Source organism: Tasmannia lanceolata, unplaced genomic scaffold, assembly GCF_043159265.1.
Source record: "Tasmannia lanceolata isolate RefF3 unplaced genomic scaffold, GAP_Taslan_0.1 ptg000018l, whole genome shotgun sequence".
NCBI lineage: Eukaryota > Viridiplantae > Streptophyta > Magnoliopsida > Canellales > Winteraceae > Tasmannia > Tasmannia lanceolata.
The window spans coordinates 18,680,997-18,704,173 of NW_027518695.1; the positions used below are offsets into that span (position 1 = coordinate 18,680,997).

At 38.5% G+C, this 23,177-nt stretch overlaps 1 protein-coding gene and 1 long non-coding RNA gene across 2 annotated transcripts; one reads left to right on the plus strand and one right to left on the minus strand.

The window, feature by feature from the left end:
- Positions 1–2,495: 2,495 nt before the first annotated feature.
- Positions 2,496–12,734, plus strand: LOC143851122 (hexosyltransferase GAUT11-like). Its single transcript, XM_077360450.1, has 2 exons — positions 2,496–3,057; positions 10,790–12,734. The coding sequence occupies exons 1-2, from the start codon at positions 2,908–2,910 to the stop codon at positions 12,251–12,253; spliced, it is 1,614 nt and encodes a 537-aa protein (XP_077216565.1). The 5' UTR covers positions 2,496–2,907; the 3' UTR covers positions 12,254–12,734.
- Positions 12,735–15,148: 2,414 nt separating this feature from the next.
- Positions 15,149–18,507, minus strand: LOC143850914 (uncharacterized). Its single transcript, XR_013236109.1, has 2 exons — positions 17,646–18,507; positions 15,149–16,281 (listed from the first exon to the last, which is right to left on the minus strand). It is a non-coding gene; the product is annotated as an uncharacterized LOC143850914 (long non-coding RNA).
- Positions 18,508–23,177: the final 4,670 nt, after the last annotated feature.

Genomic DNA, 23,177 nt, shown 5'->3' on the forward strand with positions numbered 1-23,177 from the left:
AGAAAAATATTTGTTCGGATAGCAGGAATTTACTGGAAAAGTTTGTAAAGGAAAAATATTTCTAATATTTCTTACTTTTTTACACAGCAAAAAAGAAAACTTGAACCAACCTGATTCAATTTTTACTTAAAGGGACCTTCAATTTGTGATGACCATGAGAAAGAAAAAGGACGATTTTTATGCATTATAGTAAGTGGAATCTGATCCAACAAGGAAGCGAGGCGAGCGGTAATCTCGCCTCCGACTCTGAATCTCCTGACTCTGGTTAGCTAACTGAGTTCTTGAGCAGTGCCAGTTTCAAAGGAATGAGCTAATCTGGTTGATGAAAGAAGAAAGCAGCAGTCGCCACTTGACGACCGGCACTTGCCATTGAAAAACCAATTGTAGTGCTTTATGCAGCGGGATACTGCGATCGAATGCCACCGGAGCGCCCCGATATGAGAAAGCCATTTTTTGTTTGGTATATCAGAAACCCGAATTACTACAAGAAGTGGAATTGCTAAAGGCAAGTGAACTCGGCAAAACTGAATGCTTTGTGAAAGGTTCTTGATCCATTTGCAGTTATCTAATGCTGTACTAGACTAGCTACTGTATGGTGCAAAAAAGAGCTCGTTAGGAGTTGTGGTTGGTGAATCCAAACGCTTGCGAGAAACGGCTGTTCCGCTTTATCCTTTCACTCATTTTATTGAAAAAATAATTGATCCATTGGTCTTTCTACGCTCGATCTCTACTGCCCGACAAGGACCCAGGAGCCTACTAGACTAGAGCATGGGTAGAGCGCCTCCTCTGACTACCTAGTTTGGATCTAATTGGGACAGTCCCCTCTCGAAGTCTGTTGATCGATCCAGCAAGGCACATGCCCTCCCATTCCCTCCTGATTCTCAATGAGAATCTGAGTTTAGGTATCTCGAGGTTCTAGAGAAAGCATGATATGGTTGTTTGGTCCAAATGTATTCAATCTCCTTGCTACAACGATGTGTTTGATGGCCCATTTGAATGTGAACTGTGGTAGCAGTCACAGGTGAGCCCAGAATGAATCAAAGACCCAAGGACATTTCCAATACCACTGCTCCTGCTGAAACAATTGTAGCTGCTACACAAGATGTTTCTTCTGCACTTGAAGACAGAAAGAGTATAATTATCTTCACGCTTGTCCTTTGCTCTGGATTCCTTGCCCCCTTCCTTTCCTGGATGGAATAGTTCCCAACGAATAGTCCCCTTTTCCAGCGCCCTCCTTTTAACATCAAAAGCCTATTCGACACAACCTGGCCTACAACTAAAGATGAAAAGTGAATACGCGTTACTGAAATGAAGCTGAGCACACTAATGAATAGAAAGGAGAATATGTGGGTATGGCACCTCCTTCCCATCTCTTAACAGAGCAGGAGGCTTAGAACACGGCCGAAGAAGAGCAAGAGGGACGCACAAATGAAAGGAAAAAGGGCGACTTCATAAGAGGTTTTCAACTAATAAAAAGGTTGCTCGGAGGTTCTCTTTTGAAGGCGGAATCAAACAACTTGCTTTACACACAAGTTTTGGAGAAGTTATGGCCCTTCCTGGCCAAGGCAACTACGCTGCTTCAAGTATCATCGTTGGTTTTGAATCTAAGTATTCAATGGTTTGTGGAAGATCAGCTAATCTTTCATACCGAGAAACTTACTCCTAAACTTGTCTATCCTTTTAAATAAGCTAAATCATATCATTTCCCCCCAAAATCGTAAAAAGAGAAAAAATTTCCACCGGAAATATTTTTCTTGCAATCGAAACAATGTCTAAGGTTTTAAAAGTCAAAGCCATGCAAAATATATTAACCTTTGGCCTTCCAAGCAATTTTTACAAAATGGCCCATATGATGTAACTACATGACAATATGCTAGATCAATCAAACAAATCCAAATATCATATGGATGGTCATGATTCTATGTTACGAACCCACACACATTCTCCATTTATACATACACACACCCGTATCTAATCTATAAAATTGAAAAAGTCCATGGGTTTCAAACATTTCATTGATACTTCATTCCCTTGATCAAGAATAGATTCATAAAAACGCTTTTTGGTAGCAATGATAAGACCCCTCCCTTTCTTTTCCATCACTTATTGGATGCAACCTTTTGAAACCACAAGCCCTTTTGCTCCATGATTGGAAACCAAAACCAAAACCACACCAACAAGAGAAGAAAACACAAAAAAGAAAGTCAACTGATATTGGCACTACCATGTTTTGATAATTGCACTAACTCACTTTGTCTTTTCTTTTTAAACGGCTGTCAAAGGATACTACAGTTCCATAGAGCTCTCATAAGCCAATTAAAAAAAGAAAAGACAGGCCAAATTTGTGCAATTATCAAAACATGGTAGTGCCAGTATCACTATCCAAAAGAAAGTGTTCTATTCATGTAAAAATAGCACATGGTTAATGGTTTCATGTGCAGGTCCTACCCTTGTTCTCTATTTTTATCTCTTAGCATATGAAAAAAAATCCAATCCCATGAGTTCATACAAAAGAACCCACTAACATTTCCTATTTTTCCTCCCCTCCCATTACTAACATAAATATGGAAATCTTCTCACTGTCAACCCTTTTCATAGAAACCCATTATTTTCTCCCTCTTATTTTGGCATCTTCACAGGTTATTTCCTCATATTCTCACCCCCAAATCATATGTCCCCTTCTCTTTATCGGTGAGACCCATTTCAGAAATCCATTGAACGTAACAAAGGTCCACGTGGCACCCCTTTTATACTTCCTTTTCATAGTTGGGTTCTCTGAGAAGTGAAGGACAAAAGGGTTGAGATGGTGAGGAGAAATCAGTTTATTTGCTTTCTTAATCTAATCTGAGAGATGGGTTTTGTTGGGTTTTTTATTTTCTTGTAAATTGAGGGAGAAATCATTTCAAGATGAGGCGAAGGGCGGCCGAATTCAGGCGCCCGGCGCGGAGGAGGGTTTCTGATTGGATCTTAGGGTTTCTTGGTTTCTTTTTGGTCATTGGTATGGTGTTGTTTATTGTCCAACATTTCCATCAAGATCAATTTGATCAGCCTATGCAGGTAAGCAGAAGGAAAAACCTAATTGCAATTTAGAATAGTTTCAATTCGAGCTGTTATGGATCAATGAAATTGAACAGATTTTAATTTGATTTGATGCATGTATTAGGTTTTCTGTATAGTTTTCTGATGAGACCTATCCGTAGCTGAGACATCTGATTGGATGATCTGGTTTTAGTTGATGAGTGATTGTTTTGAAGTTCTCTTTCATAAATAAATGAAAACCCCAATTGAGATTCTGTCTCTTTTTTTCTATGCACTATCTTACTTGATTGTAGGATTGTAAAGATTTGGTTTGATTGATGCACACCCATACTAGGTTATGTTGGAATAGGAGCAGCTGAAATATATGAGGAAATGGTCTGGTATTATGGTATTAGTTGATTGATTGACTTTTGATTTTTTTTTCCGCCGTATCTTTCGTATTATCCAGCTGGAGGGCGAGCTTTCCGCAATGGTAAGGTTGCTTTATTGTGACCTGGTGGTCACGGGTTCGAGTCGCGGAAACAGCCTCTCTGCAAAGCAGGGGTAAGGCTTTGTACATCTAGCCCTCCCTAGACCCCGCAATGGCGGGAGCCTTGTGCACTGGGCTGTCCTTTATCTTTCGTATTATCCATATTTTGAATACTTTCCCTCATATTTTCGGAACTCTCGGCGCTCCCGAGTAGACTCCTTTTTACCTTGGCCGGGTTCTTGTCCGAGTCCGCATTATACCCTACAAATTCAGTCAAAACTCCTTTGATTCTTCCAAATATTCGTCTGTGTCGACCGAATGCTAGGCCGCATTAGCTGATTACTAGGCCTCATCAACCAAGTACTCGTCCATGTCGTGCTGAGCTGACTAGGGTCTGCTTTGGCCGCATTTTGACCTGCTTCTGCATTTTGAAACACGGTAGTAACCCTTTATCCCCTTTTTTGGATGACCCTTATAGTTTGAAGAGTCTGGGAAAGATTGCTAATATCACATGGTTAGTAAACCACAGACGAGCTTAATTTGAGTTTGTAAATCATCCAAATTTGATAAGTCTATTATCACCAGCATACCCTTTTCCCGTTTTTGCAAGTAATTGAAATTCGTAGGATTTGGGGTTCATCCTTTCCCCCCAGCAACTATGATCTGTGTGTTCAATCAGGCTTACCTACTTGAACTTTTAATAAAATAAAAAGTCTGCATGGGCACATTTAGCTTTGTAACGCTCTGGTGGAATGAGTAATTGTTATTTTTGTAAGCAATTGTTTGTTTGATTGAACTTCCAAGATCCGTTGTTCAATGTTAGATATAAGATTGTCACTTAGATCCAACATAACCTTTAAAGCAGATAAATCGGTATGGATTAGTGCCTCCACTGACTTAGCTACATCTTACATGGTTTTTTGAGTGTGTGTTCACGGCATTCAAGTCTAGAAAGAAAGCCACATATCTCAAATCAGTGCACCTAGGAAGGGTCCAACAGATTACATTTAAATAGCCATTACTTGAGCTGAGCTAATCCTTAATCCATATAGGTTTTGTATGTGTTCTTATTTTATCATGTGCATGATTTGTCTGGTCTCATGCTTCTTACTGCATATGTTGTCCACAAGGGTCTTTTGGGTTAGTGCACACTCAAGTTTATCAGTCCTATGCATTGTTTTGTGTGCATCCTAACCAAGGTTTTAAATTTTGGACTGAAATCAAAACGTTCTGAAACCGAAATTTCCTGCCGAAATTTACCAAATTTCAGCCAAATTCTTGATAAAATATTAATTTTTTATTCCTCACAAAATTTCAGCCTAAATTACTGAAATTCCAGTAATTTCGGCCCAAGAAAACGACATTTTGAGCGTGTCTACCGAATTTCGGCTAAAATTTCGGTTTCAGTGAGGACCGAAATTACCCCCGAAACCAAAATTTAAAACCTTGATCCTAACTACAACATCAACATGAATGTGTCTCTCTCTCTCTCTCTCTCTCTATATATATATATATATATATATATATATATATATATATATATAGAGAGAGAGAGAGAGAGAGAGAGAGAGAGAGAGAGAGAGAGAGAGAGAGGGGAAAGTGATCCTGAGCTATAGCTCAAAAACACATGCGGCACCACATTTTTTGGGGGATCCAAAGCATTCAGAGTGGGAGTAAGGAGGTTTAGAGAGATTGCGGGAATGGGATATGTGTATTTCGATCAAGGTTTCAAATTTTGTTTTTTTTTTTAATTTCCACCGAAATGTATAAATTTTCGGAGGAAATTTCCCCCGCCGATTTTGGTGGAAATCATTAAATTTTTGTGGAAATTTTGTAAAAAGGGAAATTTCGACAAAATTTCTTTGAAATCTTGTAATAAACCGATTCCAGGTAAATTTCATGTTGCCCTTGGGCGAAATCCAAAATTCGGCCAAAATGTTTCGGTTTCGGCCAAAATTTAAAACATTGATTTCAATTTTTGCTCTTTCTCATAGTAGATTTCTCATCGACTTGCTTGTGGACGTAGGTACTGTTGCTGAACCACGTAAAACTCTCTATGTATCTTTGTGATTGTTGTTTTCTTCTTTATTTTGTGTGTGATCAGATCAGTTTAGGTCTTGTCAGATTTCTACGAAGGTTTTTTTTTTTTTTTTTGAGACAAAGATACCAATTTTATTAAATAAGGATTACAAGTGCACGTTATGGGGTAAGCAATGTCCCATATAAAATGAGGTGCTAGAAGCTCCTGATTTGGCAAGGCGGTCAGCCAATTCGTTGGCGCTTCTAGGAATGAGACAAAAAGGATTTCTACAAAGTAGTATCAGAGCTCAAGTTAGTGCTTGGGTAAAGAAAGAAGAACCTGATAAATTTTTTGAGATTCTATTTGTAGGAATTTAATTGCTGGTGGAGCATTGTGAGAGGTTCCAATTAGTTAGAGCCAGTTTGGATCTGGTTATGATCGAATCAAATTATGTTTTTGGGTTTCTAGAAAATCGTCATGTAGAGAGTTTGATCTGCGTGTTGGTTTTGATTGGCAGTTTTGATTGGTTTGAATCAACATTGGATAGATGATCTGTAGGATTTGACATTGTTCTAATTCATTACATTGTACTTCTTTATTGACTTTACTGTTCCAGACATGTGCGGCAACGCATGTGACTAGGTGTTCAATGTGATTAAGCCAGCCTTTCTTGCTTATGTGATGGTTTGTAAGTATGTATTTGTGCTTATTCTAGCATTTCCCAAAGTTTCAACTTAAAATTTCATCATTTGCATATATTTCCTTATGCTTCCGTGATTTTACTAGATTTCCACTGAAACCAAAATGTTTCCGTTTCTGTGCCGGCCGAAACCGAAATTGTACTTTAAAACCTTGTCTATATGATCTACAGCCTGCAAAGCCTCAAGGCTCTAGTTATTATCCTCCCTAGATCCTCAAAGGTTCCTTTGCAAATAGATGGTGGCCGAATAAGGTGGATTCAAATAAATCAGAGTGTCTATGTATATTTCTGGTCATTTTTAGGTAAGTCGAATTGAAGCCCAATGTGGAACAATATTGGTTGCTCGCTTCGTTTGATGATGAAGGGAGATGTTGGGTGGAGTCTGAAAGTTTCCTTTACAAATGCTTATTTGGACCATCTGATTCGTTGACTAGCCTGTTTTGTTCCGACTACCATTTCAATATCTGCTTTGGCCTTCTCAAACACGATTGCATGATTAATGAGCTTTGCTACTCCTCACTGCATGGCTAGGGACGAGTGTCGGTGCCTGCAATGGAAATATCCTGGAACATGGGAAAAATTAAAATAGAGCTGTCAGATATCCATTTTTATCAATAATGCATGAATTGTTTTAAGCTATTGACGATCATCTACTAGCTCTTCACCGACAAAAGAAAGAGACTTCTGCTAGGAAAATGAATGATGCTTACTGGGTTAAGTTTTCTAAAGGAAATAAAATTCATTTTTTGCTAAGTTGACTATGATTGTGTCTGCACATTTTAGCTATACAGAGGAAGCTGATATTTATGACCCCAATAATGGCACTGCATGCTTTCTTTATTATTTTAGATTTTAAATTCCTCTGTTAGATATTGCATCTCATCAAGCATTGTGACCTGTATCATCCAATGAGATGATAACTGAGTAAATAGTGGGGGTGTGAGTGGTATCAAATCAAGGTGGTATTTTTAGCTCAATTGAAAAATAGAAAAGCAAAGTGAAAAAAAGGAATAATATGAAAAAGAAGGCAAATCCTTCTTTCTCTTTCTGTTTCAGGTCTAGTTCAGAAGGCAAGCTTTCTTTCATCCGTTGGTAGACGTAGAGTTGGTGTTGAAATAGATGTTTTTGATGTTCTCACTCCCAGACATCATTCAAATAAAAAATCTCAGTGGTTTAATCAAGCAGAAAGTTGAATATGATTGGAAAACCGTATGTCTGCAAACATTTTGGCCTTGGATCTTCAAACGATCCATTTCACAGGAAAACTGATACGCAGCAGATAAATCTTGAGAAAAGAAAAAGAAAAACTAAAAAAAAATTGGCAGCCTACAGGCAACCAAATCATTCCAGAAATTCTAAAGGAAGAGAAATCAAAAGCTCCAAAGAGTGGAAAATATATGCTTCACGGAACAAGTTCGATGTTATTTGAGGATCGTAAAAAATAGAGGATCATAGTAATTTAGAAATCCAAAGTTTTGAAAATAGAGGAAAATGGATGATCACAATGTTAAATTTGTGGAGATACCCATCATGTTGAACACACCAAATGATTTGGATATGTATGAACAAATGACGATGTCTTCTACAGATGTATAAAATGATACAGGTGAGAAAAAAATAGCAAATGATGAGATGTTGAAAGCTATTTTCGGTCCAGTTGGGTTTGATTATGAACGAGATCGATGTGAGATTCGTGAGAATACTTCTTATTTGGCTGAAAATATTTTGTTATGAGAATCAGAAGCCTTGAGTGGAGAGTGATTCTTCGTACGCCTTGGTTTGTACTACATCCTGGGCATGTGGAGAGTTGTCCATATCATTTGGTGAGATTGATGAGATAAGTAGAGACCTAGATATTTATTTCTTTCCATATTTTTTAAGGTGCCAATGGGATGGCAAACTTGCTTGCTAGAAGGGTGTTGTAAAGCTTGATATGGCTGTTGGGCAAGCTCTGCTCCTATTGTAATTCTTTCTTTTCTTATTAAGGGGCTGTTTGGATACGCAGATTTTAGAATCCAGGTTTTTAGTTTGAAAACAGTGTAATCAAGCTGCTGTATGCTGTCCTGACAGCGTTTCTTGGATTTTAAGTGAGAATTCAGGTTTTAAAAATCTCTCCTGCATCCTGAGATTTCTAAAACCTGGAAATATGGGAGGATCTGCTACTCTCTTGCTGATGGAAAGAAGGGCGAGAAGTCAAAAAAGAGTAAAAAACGACAGCTGGTCCGCTTCTTCTCTTTTCTCTTAGCGACAATTTTGAAGAAATCCCGAATTCTAAAATCCACGTATCCAAACGGCCCCTAAATCTTTTGTTATCAAGATTCTTTTTTTCCCCAAATCAGTGAGAAAACTTTATTAAAACACAGCAGAAGTACTATAAAGAAAAATAAAAATAAAATATTTACAAGGGGACAGAGATTGTCCCTCTCCTCGGTCCACCCTTGGTCCAAGGATCTGCGACATCAACGCTCTGTGGGATATGGGAGAAGGATAAAAAGGAGGAGTGACTTAAGCCCAAGATTTTGTTGATGATACTCGCTAATCTCCACGGGCCCACAGATTGTTTCTTCCCATACGAAATGACATTAGATGACTAACCTTCCACTAGCAGGCTACCTCCAAACTCAACTCAAAACAATATTATTTGAACCTGTTAGGAAGGCTCTAGTTTCCACCTCGCTGAAATCTGTCCTACCAGGCACACAGAATGTGCAAATAATCATCCAATCCTCCTCCCTCCCTGTCCCCATATGGTTCCCTATAACTGCCACCGGATCCAGGTTACCGAGTCCCACGCTATCAAAGTTATGAAGTGTGAAACGACCAATTACTCCAAAAGCTTAAGCTGTTGGAGATGGCGTTATTTAATCTTTTATACTGTTACTCAAAAAGCTTAAGTGTTTTAGTTCCTTTTAAGGATCTCAGCATGTTGAAATATTCGCCTTATTTTTACCTAAATATTTTACTTAGGGTGGTGCTCCAGCTTTATTACCTCACAGTTCCCTTGCCGCTTCACAACCTAGCATGGCCCTGTTTTATTTGATATTTGCTGCCGATGTATACTTCAAATCCATGCCAGCTTGTAAGATTAATAGACAGCCTAATTAATAATGGAGATTTATATCCAGGGTCCCTTGTTTCAATAATCACACTCCGCAATTTAAACTTTTCTAATTTACCTTGTTACAATTCCTAAGATGCTCTCAACAGCCCATCCAAAAAGTTGTTTATTAAGTATGGGGTGCCATTTTCAAAACGAGGGAGTGCAGAAATCATTTCCTTTAATATTATATGTTTTACTTTATTATGTTTGTTTGGTAAATTTGCATTTTAGATATTGTGGTCATACACCATTGAAAAAAAAAAGATATCGTGGTCATAATGCCTACTGATGAATATCCTATGGTAGATCATGACGTTAGAAATAAAAGTCCAGTTTTACAAAACTAGTTCTGTACCATTTAATGGAGATAAGAAGTGGATATATATTTTTCATATGAAGTGCCTAAGAATCCTAAGATATCCATGCAACTATAACATGAACCAGCACTCCGCATTATGTCCATCTCATACCCTGTTGCCTTTGCTCTTAGTATTTTGTTCATTATACCTTAAAACTGAATGTTTTGTTTTTTAGTGTATATACATGGAACAGCTTATGTAGAAAAGATAAAAGGCTAGTGCCACTACAAGTAAATGATAAAGTAGTAGTTCATCACACCATACATCATTTGCTAGCCTGAGCCACCGACTTCCATTTACTGGAACAAGAACATTCTCTATGTTACGGCCCTGATAATGAAGGTTTAGCATAATCCTTGCTGAAATTTGCTCCTAGTACCATGCGGATGCTGAAGTCCAAGCAAATACCTTCTTTTATGCCCCTAGAAAACTTGTTTGAGGTCATGAAATTAATCTATGCCTCTTCTTAATTTCTTTATAGCGCATTGCCACCCACTAGTTCTATTTCCACCCATCTGTTTGCACAACTCATTGGAGTTGTGCCAGCCGTGGTTAAAATTCTAAATAAACTAATGGATGGAAAGATGCCAATTCTTTGAGTGTGTTATTTTATATATGGACATATATATACATAGAGGAAACAGTTCCTGCGCTCGAGTGCAGGAAACTTGCTGGGCCCACATTTTTTGGGTGATCCTAAGTATTCATTTGAAAGGCCCCATCATGTATGGGCTGTGTACCAAGAATCAGCTCCATTGGATCAACCTAATCCTTCCATTTGTGAGGTGAAAAAATGGGCAGATTTGTGGAAATGCTATCAGCACGACCATATTTTGATATTTGCACGAACCCAGCTGTATTTTCTTCTTTAATTGACTCGTGAGAGCTTTCTGGGAAATGTAATAACCTTTTGACTGCTCTTTAAATCCTAAAAGACAAGATGGTTTGTGAAAATATCAAAATATGGTTGTGCTAATATCATTTCCCTTATTTATAACATTCCCTTTTTTATTTTCTAAAATAGTGAGGCTGTTGTATCTTTGTGGATGCTTTTGACAATTATCCGTTGAGGGCTTACACTGAGGTTTTCTTCTTTTAACAGGAGATGGATGTGCGTCATGTGACGATTAAAAAGGCTCCAAATACGGCAATAAATCTCACCGAAGAGATGTTAAGTGCTACCTCATTCGCCAGGCAGTTGAGTGATCAAATGACACTAGCCAAGGCATATGTCATTATTGCAAAAGAGCACGGTGACCTTCAGCTAGCTTGGGAGCTCAGTTCACAAATCCGACATTGCCAGCTTTTGCTCTCAAAAGCCGCCATGAGAGGGACACCTATTACACTAACTGAAGCACAACATATAGTTAGAGGATTATCATTGCTAATATATAAAGCCCAAGACGCTCATTATGATATTGCCACCACAATAATGACACTAAAGAGCCATATCCAAGCCCTCGAAGAACGTGCAAATGCAGCAACTGTACAAGGTTCCACATTCGCTCAATTAGCCGTCGAAGCCCTGCCCAAGAGTCTGTACTGTTTGAACATCAAACTTACGGTTCAATGGCTTAGTAATCCCGCACTACAAGAACTTGCGAATGAGCAAAGGAATTCCCCTCGGCTTTTGGACAACAATCTCTATCACTTTTGCATTTTCTCAGATAACGTGCTGGCTACTTCGACTGTTGTGAATTCCACTGTCTCCAATGCCGACCACCCCAAACAGCTCGTTTTTCATATAGTCACTGATCAGATCAATCACAAAGCAATGCAGGCCTGGTTTTTCACTAACGACTTTAAAGGGTCGACCGTAGAAGTGCAAAACGTCGAAGAATTCTCTTGGTTAAACACCTCTTACTCCCCCGTGATGAAACAACTCTTAGACGCAGAAACACAGGCTTACTACTTCAAGGGTTCTCAAGATCAAAAGAGCGAAGTAAAATTTCGGAACCCAAAATATCTGTCTATCCTGAATCACTTGCGGTTCTACACTCCAGAAATATATCCGCTGCTCGAGAAGGTGGTGTTTTTAGACGATGATGTTGTTGTTCAGAAGGACCTTACCCCTCTTTTTTCCTTGGATTTGCATGGGAATGTAAATGGAGCTGTGGAGACATGTCTCGAGGCGTTTCATCGTTTTTACAAGTATCTCAATTTCTCAAACCCAATTATTGGCTCAAAATTCGATCCGCAAGCATGTGGATGGGCATTTGGGATGAATGTTTTTGATCTTATTGCATGGAAGAAGGCTAATGTGACGGCCCGATATCACTATTGGCAGGAGCAAAATGGAGACCATTCGCTTTGGAAACTTGGGACCCTTCCTCCCGGCCTTCTCGCATTTTATGGACTGACTGAGCCGCTTGACCGGAGATGGCATATTTTGGGATTAGGTTACGACTCCAATATTGATGATCGGCTGATCGAGAGTGCGGCTGTTGTGCACTACAATGGGAATATGAAGCCATGGCTTAAGTTGGCTATCGGCAGGTATAAACCTTTGTGGGAAAATTATGTCAACCATACAAACCCTTTTCTGCGTGACTGCATCATTCGTTGATGCGCTTGCTTTTGTTTCTCTATGGTTTTGGGTTTAATTTCAACATTCAAATGTTTCAATCTCGAGTTTCGATCGTAAACATTCAAAACATTTGGTCCATGTTTCTTCACATTCTTACAGCGCCGAAAGCTGAAGTTTTAGTTTGCTTAGGAACATTTTTTCTCAGTTCATACATCAGAAAACATGAATATATTAGTCTGGGAATTTGGAGGGGATTCATTTTGGCTGATAGGGTTTTCTTACTCCCTTGGGGTGTAAGGTTCTTTGGTTCAGCAATTTTTGTAATAATGTGCTTTGTTTGATTACTTGTATTCAGACCTGAATTTTTTGTAGAAGAGCCAGAGGATCTGGCGATAAGTGTAAAACAATTTATAGGGCCCTGTTTTTTCTGTGGGGTCTTCTCTCAATATATCGGGAGTTCCTTGTAATCTTTGTGTCTCTGCTTGATTAATTATTATTAGGGTTGAAGATGCCTTTTTTTTCCTTTTTACATTTTATTTAAAATGTGGACTCATTGACCAAAACCCAGACATAGAATTTGCTTGGGAAACAGATGAGATAGTGTGAATGGCTTTGAGTGCGAGTGCGAGTGCAAGTGCAAGTAATTTAGTATGAAGCCAATTTTAGTAATGACTCGATATACATTCTTCTATATCATATATGATATTGTTATTTTAGCTTTCGTGTTTTCACTATCATGATTGTTATGGATATGTAGATTTGAATGTCATATTAGATGTGGAAATAATTAGGTAACATTGTTAAAAAATTGTACCTGTGATTACACAATCTATGACAAAATATATGGTGTTCCAGTTCCTTGTAGACTTAAAAATTATCCACTATTGGAAATGAATACTGAGCATCTCATTCTAACTGACACACATTGGGTGTGTTCAGTTGCCTAATATTGGGTGTGTTCATTTTGCTTGGGAAAGGAAAGAGAAGCCGCCAAAATGCATTGATCGTACGTTTTGTTGGATTCCTCGAAACCTTTTTCTTTTCTTTTCTTTTTTTAAATTGCTTATCTGTAAACTCTGTCAGCTGACCAAGAAACCATTTTACATCGCTTCCTTTTCCATTGCTCAGTGACGGAAAGGGGCTAGTTTTTTCGACTCTCTCTCTCTCTATTAGCTTCTGAAAACCCATGTTGTAAATCCTCCTGAAACCCTAGCTTCTTTTTTCTCTCCGTCGATCTCTTTGCCAGATTCTGTTTTTTTTTTTTTGGGGGTGGGGGGGTTGGTCTGGGTTAATTGGTAGCTAGTTGCTTGACTTACGAGATTTTCGTGGTAATATGCAAGGTTTTAAATTCTGAAATTCCCGAAACGTACTGAAAATTCGATGAAATTTAAGATAAAATATTAATTTTTTATTCCTTTACAGAATTTCCTCCGAAATTTCGGCCCCAAAAAACGACATTTCGAGCCACCATTACCGAATTTTGGCTGAAATTTCAGGATTTCGGCTAAAATTTCAGTTTCAGATAGGACAGAAATTACCTCCGAAATTGAAATTTAAAACCTTCGTAATATGTAGTTTTACCGGGATCTGATTTTGGGTATCTTTTCCTTAATTTGATCTTCTTCTCTTGTCGACCTTATTTCTCTGCATATGGCCATAGCTTGTTTCGGCTTTATTGTTGTTTGTTGTCTCAGTTTTTATTGATGTGGACATTGTTGCTCTGTTCCATTTGTAATATTTATAATTTCTAATGAATTTTACTTCTATGCAAATGTATACAAACGAAATCAGATCTTACCTAATATCTTACATAGGAGAAACAGAAACCCATTGGCAACATCATTACTAGTGTTCTTTTACGTATACTATGAACAATACCTTGCGAGAAGTCCTTATGAAAGACACTACTTCACGCCTCGTATATTTGTGAGTTATGTTGTGTTATTAGACGAAAATTATCTTCACTTGCTTAAGATGAATTTCGACTGAGCTTTTGACACTTCGTTCAATTATTTAGAAGAACATGTCTGCTTAAAGATACTATCCATTGCAATGTTGAGGAGCGGGTGATTGCATTCTTGCACAACAGTACACAATCAAAAGAATCATAAATTCATAATATTAAACCATACACTAGATGATCAGGGCAACCGTTTCTCATTATTTCTGTAAGTTGTTGAAAGCTATTCTTAGTATGTAGGATGTGTTTATAACACCTCCATCAAGTGATACACCGGGAGTCATTCTCAATTATCTTAGACATTGTTTTAAATTTCGTCCGAAATCTGAAGATTTCGGCCGAAATTTTGTCATTTAAAAAAAAAATCGTTAAACTGAAACCGAAATTTAAATCCATGATCTTAGATGGATGTTGTACTTCAAGATAATAACACATTGATTACAAACTACACATCCAAAGCCTGTTAACTTTAATGTTTATATTGATGATTGATACTTTCATGCTTCTAAGTTAGAATTGCATTGGTGCAATAATAAACAGAACACACATTCCTGTTAAAGTTCCCTCCTGAAGATTACCCTTGGTTTCGTGTTAGTAACCAATGGTCATCCCAAAATGTATTGGCCGCATGTGACATTGATTTAAAGATTACTTACGTCTTGGCTGAATGGGAGGGGTCGAAATCTGACTTAAGAATATTAGGAGATGTAATAGCAAGGCCGGATGAGATTCCTTTTCTTTATTAATTTCAAAGGAATTGTAGTACTTGCTGATGAGGGTACTCACATATAATATTTTTTCTTAATATAGGAAAGTATTATCTCGCTGATGAGGTTACTCTTATATTATTCCTTTCATTTTAACATTTTCCAAACGATTAAGACCGCTGATATTGTGGAATATCTCGAGGCTATCAACATGGCCTTGATCCTGTTCTTAATGAGTATCCCATGTGTAAGATAAAGGACTTAAAATAAAAAACAGGACTTCGAGGTACCTTTCTTCCTGATGATTTCCAGGTTGCACGAATTCAATTTCACAAAAACCAAGTAAAATAGAACACTACGTACGAAGACAAAGAAACTCCACTAACATTATTTCTTGAGCAACAAGAGATTGCCTAAGATAATGGCTTGTAGGATCATATAATACTGATGATACTCAGAGGGTGAGACCTGAACCATGGAACTTTTTTTTCGTAATCTGATCTAAGCGTTCTATCATCTCGGGCGAAAGATGATTTGCTGAATCTCCCACTTCCCCTTGCCTAAAGAAGGTGTTATTATCAAAGCCCACGTACAATTCTCCTGTCTTGTTCACATCCAAATTGCTCAAATTCTTAAAACTACATAGCTTTGATATTTCCTCCACCACTTTGTCTCTCTCTTCCTCTTGGGAGAAAGGGTACCCCAAGAACTCAGCCAATTTCTTCAAATGAAATGTTGGGTCTTTCTTCATGTCGTCATAGTTTAAGAACAAGACCTTTTCGGGCCTTTCCAAGCTCGCCTTCCAGTACCCCCCCAATACATGATCCCAAAAGGGAACAAATATAGAAACACCATTGCAGAACAAATCAAGGGCCTCTTGCAAAGAAAGTGATGGTCCTAGACTCTTGGGTCTCAACTTGTTCATGAAATGCCACATGGAAATGAAGGTATCTCTAGGATTCCTGGCCAAGTAAACCATCCGACATTTCGACTTGTATTCTTCGCTTACTTTCTCAAATTCTATGTCTAGGCAGGAAATTTGAGATGCGGCCATGGAGAGAAGATCGGAGTATAGGGATCTTGATCCAGATGAAATCGCGGGCAGGGTATGAGATTGGGTTTGATATAGTGAAGTCCAATAAGAGAAGATTCAGAAGAGGGGTTTTGGATGATTTGGGTTTTTTGCTTCTCTATATTTGCCCTTGCTAGTTTGGGTTTGTTTTTTGGAAGAAGGGAGAAAAACAGTAGCAGAAAAAATGGGTGTTTTCTTATGCTTCTCTCCCTTCTCTTTCTTTTTGCAGAGAGAGTCTTGCAGGCGACTCACGTGGGTTGTCATAACTTTCTTGGAAGATGTAAAAACCAGCCCATGGTTTTGGAGAAATGGTATCAGTGCTCGAAAGCTGCCAAAAGGCAAAAAGCATTTTGAATTTCACTAAAAACAAATGGGCAAAGATAAAAAAGGACAAAAAAAGAGCAGATTGAATCTTAACAAAAGCTACTGTACTGTTAATCGGGTATAACCGATATTTTTTTAACAAAAGCCGAAACCGAAAACCGAAATTGGTACAACTTCTTAACCGAAACCGAACAGAAGCATAAAAGAACCGAACCGAAATAACCGACCAAATTCGGTTCGGTCGGTTATTTCGGTTTTAACCGTATAGTGAACAGCCCTATTCAGAAGTAATTCCCTCTCAAGAACAAGTAATGAAGAGTAAAGGGGATTAGGGGAAGAACTACTTAAGTTAATCTGGTCATCTTGGTTGTTATGGCAATATGTAAACAACAATGACTAAGTGTCTACCTTGCTTTATCCACTTAATACAAATGGCAACCGAAAGCGTGCAGGAAAAAAAAAACTCAAGTTCATGGTTTCTGCATGTTTGGGATTTACTCTTCTGTCATAAGAGATCTCATGCATTTACGCCAGTCAAAATAACTTGGAAATATGAACTAGTGTATCTGCATGTAACCTCTTCATTCCTTGCCATCCATGAGTTAGGTGTGAAAGAACTAGTCGTGCTAACATAACAGCAAATCAAATACTTTTCTGTTGTTTGGCACTTTGTAAAATGGAATGAGTTTGGCTACTCATGGACGGTTCTGTCTTATTTGGCTTCTGATATAAGGGCTCTAACTTCTGCATTTCATACAAGACTGTGTAACATAATAATTCCATACAAATTGTGTAACATAATTCACAAATTCTGTTTCAAGGGAGACACTGTAACAGAAACTAAAGGGATTTCAGCTTGTTTTTTTCACGAAACTTGTACCAATGCCTTTTCTGTTCTCTTCCAGGTGTTTAAGTATAAAAGATTAAATAACGCCTACTCCAACAGCTTAAGCTTTTGGAGTTACTGGTTGTTTCACATGGTATCAAAGCAAATACCTGCGTTAAACCTCCTTGATAGCGAAATCCACATGCAATAGCCAAACCCAAAAGTGGGGGTCACATGTGTCATGTGTAGGCCGACCCAAAGAAAGAGGGGCCACACGTGAGGGGGAGTGTTAAAGTAAAAAGATTAAAGAACGCCTTCTCCAACTGCTTAAGCTTTTGGAGTTACTAGTTGTTTCACACCAGGCAACATTCTTTCATTAGACTAGTCCAGGAAAGTTAGCATAGAAACCTAGATCAAGAGCTGTACCACACTGAGCATAACTGAGACTTGTGCCTTGTCTCAGAACTAATTGATTTTCGTTTAAAATTTAAGAAATCTTCACAAAATTTGAGGGAATGATGAAGGAAACAAACTTCACTTACAGGAGAGCAATTGGATGATGGATTCAGCAAAGGAATGACAGTAAAACACCATTGTAGTTTTGTGGTTTTGCAAATTAGGACAGATTCCTTGATTCTTCGATTTTCTTGCAGATTTTTCGGTCTCTTCTTTCTCCTTTGTAAATCTCTGAGAAATATCACTCAGTTCTTGCAGGAAGATTCAAGAACTTCCAAGTAAAACACCTCTCCTTTAGTATCCTCCTCTTCTTCCTCATTGCCATCAATCTCTTCATCCTCCACACTCATATCTCATGTTTCTTCATCTGTCTCCACCGACGCAGGAGTGGATTCATCCTCACCCCTATACTCACTCTCCTCTGGATTTTGAGAATCCGTGGCGTCTGACATTTTGACAAGAAAAAGGGAAAAGAGAGAGAAAAGACTGGGGAGAGAAGAAGAAGAACGAAGCATGTAAAGAGAGAAGGGAGAGGAACTTACTGAGATGGAGAGAGAAATTCGAAAAATTGGAGTTTTCTTGAATCTCCACCCGTTCTCCAAACTTGGAATAGGAATCCCGAACCTCCTCTACTCAGAGTTTGAAAATGGAGAGAAAGGAGGGATTCACTCCTCTACCCCATGAAATGGAACCATGATTGTACCCGTAACAAAGTTGTGCCCCACCATTTAATATTCCAAGGGAGGGGTGGCAGTTCGACTTTCCGCCAAAATTCAAAAAAGTCCGAGTAAGCAATTACCGAGCCTTCAAGAGCTCGGATGAATCGAAGATCAATAACTGCAACAAACTCCATTTGGGGCTCAGTAGGTCGGCGCAAAGATGAGAAAGACCCTATGTTCCGAAGAACGGAAGAAACTACTTCCTCAGCTCGAGAACTTTAATAACCTTATCTTTTCTTTTTTAATTGGCTTGAAAGAGCTTTTTGGGAACTTTAATAACGTTTTGACTGCTCTTTAAATACTAAAAGACAAGATGCTTTAGTGGAAATAGCAAAACATGGTTGTGCTGATATCATTTCCCAAATATAATTATATATCAAAAGATGAGGCATGTGAAAAAACCTAATAGCACATAGATAAGGCACTGGGCCAAAAATATAATTAACTATATGCTTGTAACTTTTATGCACAAAATAATTAAGTTCTAAGTTCCAACTATCAATTTTTCAACCATCAAAACAAGAAAGCACAGACCATACTCTACTCGTACGAGTCTTTTTTTTCCAGTCAACTCGCAGCGACTCGTTCAAGTCACCAGAGGACTCGTAAGAGTCTTCAAAAGAGGCAAGTCACCCATGTGACTCGCCTCAAAAATCCTACGACTCAACTCGATTCGAGAATTGACTCATACGACTCGCAAGAGTTTGACCACTATGCTAATGAATCTTACTTCTATACAATTGTATGCAACCACGATAAGTTCTTACACAATATCTTAGAGAGGAGAAACAGAAAACCATTGGCTGCATTCCTTATGACTCATCACCTTACGAACATGATAGAGTTAATTATACAAGTTGTACATTCAGAAATGACTGTCAACATCTTTACTAGTGTTCTTTCAAGAGTATTATGAACAATTCCTTGCAAGAGCGCCTTATGAAAGCCACTACTTCACATCTTGGAAGTTTGTGACTCGTGTTAGACGAAAATTGTTGAAAATTTGTTGAGGGTACTGTTGATGATAGAAAACAGAAACTTGTTGCTTCAAGGCGTGATATCACTTTCCTTAAGACAAGATTCGCCCCCACTAGTAGTGTGCAAAGGGGATCCGCGAATTGCCTCGAAGATACAATGAAGCCTAGTAGGGAAGCCCTACTAATGTTTGATGACGCGTAGCACTAGCGGAATCAACCCCGAAATACCCTTCCGAAATTTCAAGCCTTAGAGAAATCTCTAGATTCTGTTTCTGCAGAAAAACAGTATCTAGAACAGTAAACAAAAGAAAAACAGTATGTAGAAATACTTGGGGATTTTTGTAGGAGTGTAGAAGAGAGTGTAAAGTCAGTCAGAATTGCCAATTCGATTTCTATCTGAAATTACTGAAGTTTGCACATTTTTATAGACCATCTGGTGTCTTTTCAATGTGAAAAACACCTCTACAGGGCACCTTTCCAGAATGTTTGAAATCTGACCGTTAGATCGCACCCATTGATATTGAATGGTCCTGATCGATTCTAGAGGTGACTGTTGGTTTGAGTAAAACCTCTCTCCAACCCAGTCATCGTTACATCAACCATCTATGGTGTGGATCGCACCCCCTTGGCACATGACCGTTGGGGGAAGGGACACAACCCATTTGATCACACCCTTTGACCGTTGGAGTCATGGGCCCGTTAGGCTCGAACCGAAACGGGCCCATCGTTAGGCCCGAACCGAAGCCCAACCCAACTGAACCATTCGGCTTGATGGGCCTGCGAACCATTTGACCCACCCATCCGACCGGTCCACCTTCATCTTGATCCAACGGTGCAGATCAAATCTGAAAAAATTAAAGGCTCCAATCGCTCATCGGGACGTTGAAGTGCAAAGTGCGCCTAAAAAAGCGCCAATAAAGCGCCCTATAGCCCATTGCCCACGCCGCGCGCACGCGTGCGCGTGTGCGAACGGTGCGTTGCACCGTCCCGCGGGTCCAACCATGGGTTGAACCCAATGTGCAATCAACAAGAGTTAGAAAAGGTAGTGCTTTATAAGCCCTTCTCTTTCTTTTCTCTCATCCGGTACGGGACTATCTTTTCAACTACACTTCTACATCCTTTTGTAAAAGCAAATATTTCCAAGAAAACATTTTCTTTTTCCCAAACGCTTTTGATAAAACATTTTCCAAAACACTAAAACATGTAATATACATGATTTTGAAAATGCAAAATCACTAACAATCCCCCACCATTTTCAAAATCAAAGAAAATTTTCTCATCAGGCTTGGAAATCTTATGCATAGATGAAGGTATCTCTCGATTTGAACCTTCACTTAGTGAGGACATATCAAAGTTAACCAGAATTGCATAGTAGACGTATCTTTGAACTAGCTATTCTATTTGGTTAACCGGATACGTCTCACACACAAGATTTCACCTCTTTGGGCAATTTCTAAAACCGACACATGTACTGGCCTTGTGTCTATATCTTGGTTTCATGAGCGCTCTAGAGACTAGCCAGGTCTCATAGGAAGCGGCACCACTTCCACACTCACATAGGCAGGCTTATCAAGAGTGCCCCTGTAACTAAAACACTCCAACACTATGTTATAAGCCTATTAAGAGTTTAAATACTCAGCCTTCTCCTTTTAAACATTACAGGTACCAAGCACTTTACCTTGGGATGGCAAATAATACAGATTATAGTGCTTGCAATCACTCCATATGATGTACTTGGACTCATTGAACTCAAGACTTGATGTTTATTCAAGTGTTGAGTTGATGTTCCATCATTGGTGACTATTGGTTAATGGCTTTAACCTCATCCCTAATGATGTTTTACACACCAGATCTCTTGCAAGAGCTTAGTGAATGGATCGGCCAAGTTTTGGCTCGATCTCACAAAATCAATAGTTACTACTCCATTAGTAAGTAACTCTCTTATAGCACTATGTCTAAGTTCTATATGTCTGGACTTACCATTATAAACATGATTATATGCCCTTGATAGTGTGGCCTGACTATCACAATGGACATAAATCGATGGCATTGGTTTAGACCATAACGGAATTTCCAATAACAAATTCCAAAGCCATTCCGCCTCTTTACAGCATGCTGCCAGAGCTATAAACTCTGCTTCCATAGTTGAAGTTGTTATGCATGTCTGTTTCTTAGAGGCCCAGGAGACTGCTCCCCCACCAAGGGTGAAAATCCACCCACTGGTTGATAAATGGTCTATACGCTCAGTTATCCAACTAGCATCAGAGTATCCATCTATTACAATTGGATACCTACTATAACATAAACCATAGTTTATAGTTTTCTTTAAATATTTTAAAACTCTATAGACTGCATTCCAATGAGAAAAACTAGGATTACTGGTAAACCTACTAAGTTTACCTACAGCATATGCTATGTCTGGCCTAGTACAAGTCATAGCATACATAAGACTACCAATTACACTAGCATACCCTAGTTGAGAGATAGTCCTGCCAATATTAAGATACAACTTTATATTTGGGTCAAAAGGTGTTGAAATGGGTGAACATTCAAAATGGTTAAACTTTTTGAGAACTTTCTCAATATAATGTGATTGTGTTAGAATAAGACCATTATCCTGTCTTATGATTCTAATACCCAAAATCACATCAGCTTCCCCCATATCTTTCATATCAAAGTTTTGAGAAAGATATGATTTAGTACTTTGAATGCTTTCAATATCGGTACTAAAAATTAACATGTCATCAACATATAAACAAATAACAACACCTTTGCCACCCTTAAGTTTACTGTATATACATTTATCTGACTCATGTATCTTATAACCATTTGACACTAAGACTTTATCAAATCTTTCATGCCATTGTTTAGGGGCTTGCTTAAGCCCATACAAAGATTTGATAAGCTTACATACTTTATGCTCTTGACCTGGCAGAATAAATCCCTCAGGTTGTTCCATATACACTTCTTCATCAAGTTCACCGTTTAAGAATGCGGTTTTAACATCCATCTGGTGAATGTGAAGTTTGTATATGGAAGCAAGGGCAATCAACACTCTAATGGTAGAAATCCTAGCAATAGGTGCATGTGTCAAAGTAATCAATACCGAGTTTTTGAGTAAACCCTTTGGCAACTAACCTTACCTTAAACTTTTCTATGGTCCCATCTACTTTGATCTTTGTAAGCCCAAGGGTTCCCCATGGGTTCATTCAATGACCTTGTTTTGATGATTAACAAACACAAATTGATTAGTCGTTTATGGACTGATCAGTTGCCTTGAGTGTTGTGTCTTAGACAGGAACTTGACATGTCATATCGCCATTACACAATGCAACACAACACATGCTTGAGGATCAACATGCAAAGGAGCTTGAACACATTGGTGGCATCATCCTTGGAAGATGTTAAAGCAAGGAGCTCAAGTGAAGATCCCACAAGCAATCCAAGAACCACATTGAAGATCAAATGAAGATTGGCTCAAGAGTTCATTCAAGAGAGTGTTCAAAAGGGTAGTATGTATCACCTTTCTCTCTTGTGTTTTCTCTTGATCAAGGCACATCTTAAAACCCCTAAAATATGTTTTTCAAAGAGACTAACACACCCTTTAAGGACTTAAATGGATAAGTGAATGGCCATGGTGGTGTACCAACATGTTGGGACCCATATGGCATTCAACACAAGAATGAACAAAACAGAGTTCCGAAGCAACAACCTGGACCAGCAACTAAATCCTATCAAAACTTATTTAAAAAATTTTCAAATATTTTTGAAAATATTTTTAACAGATATCTCTCATTTTTCTCATATCCGTAGAGTATAGGAACGTCAAAATCCGACGAGAAATGAGGGAGATATGAATTTTACAAGTTCAACACTGTTTGCTGGAAACCAGTCTCGGAACTCCGAGAATTATTCTCGGAGC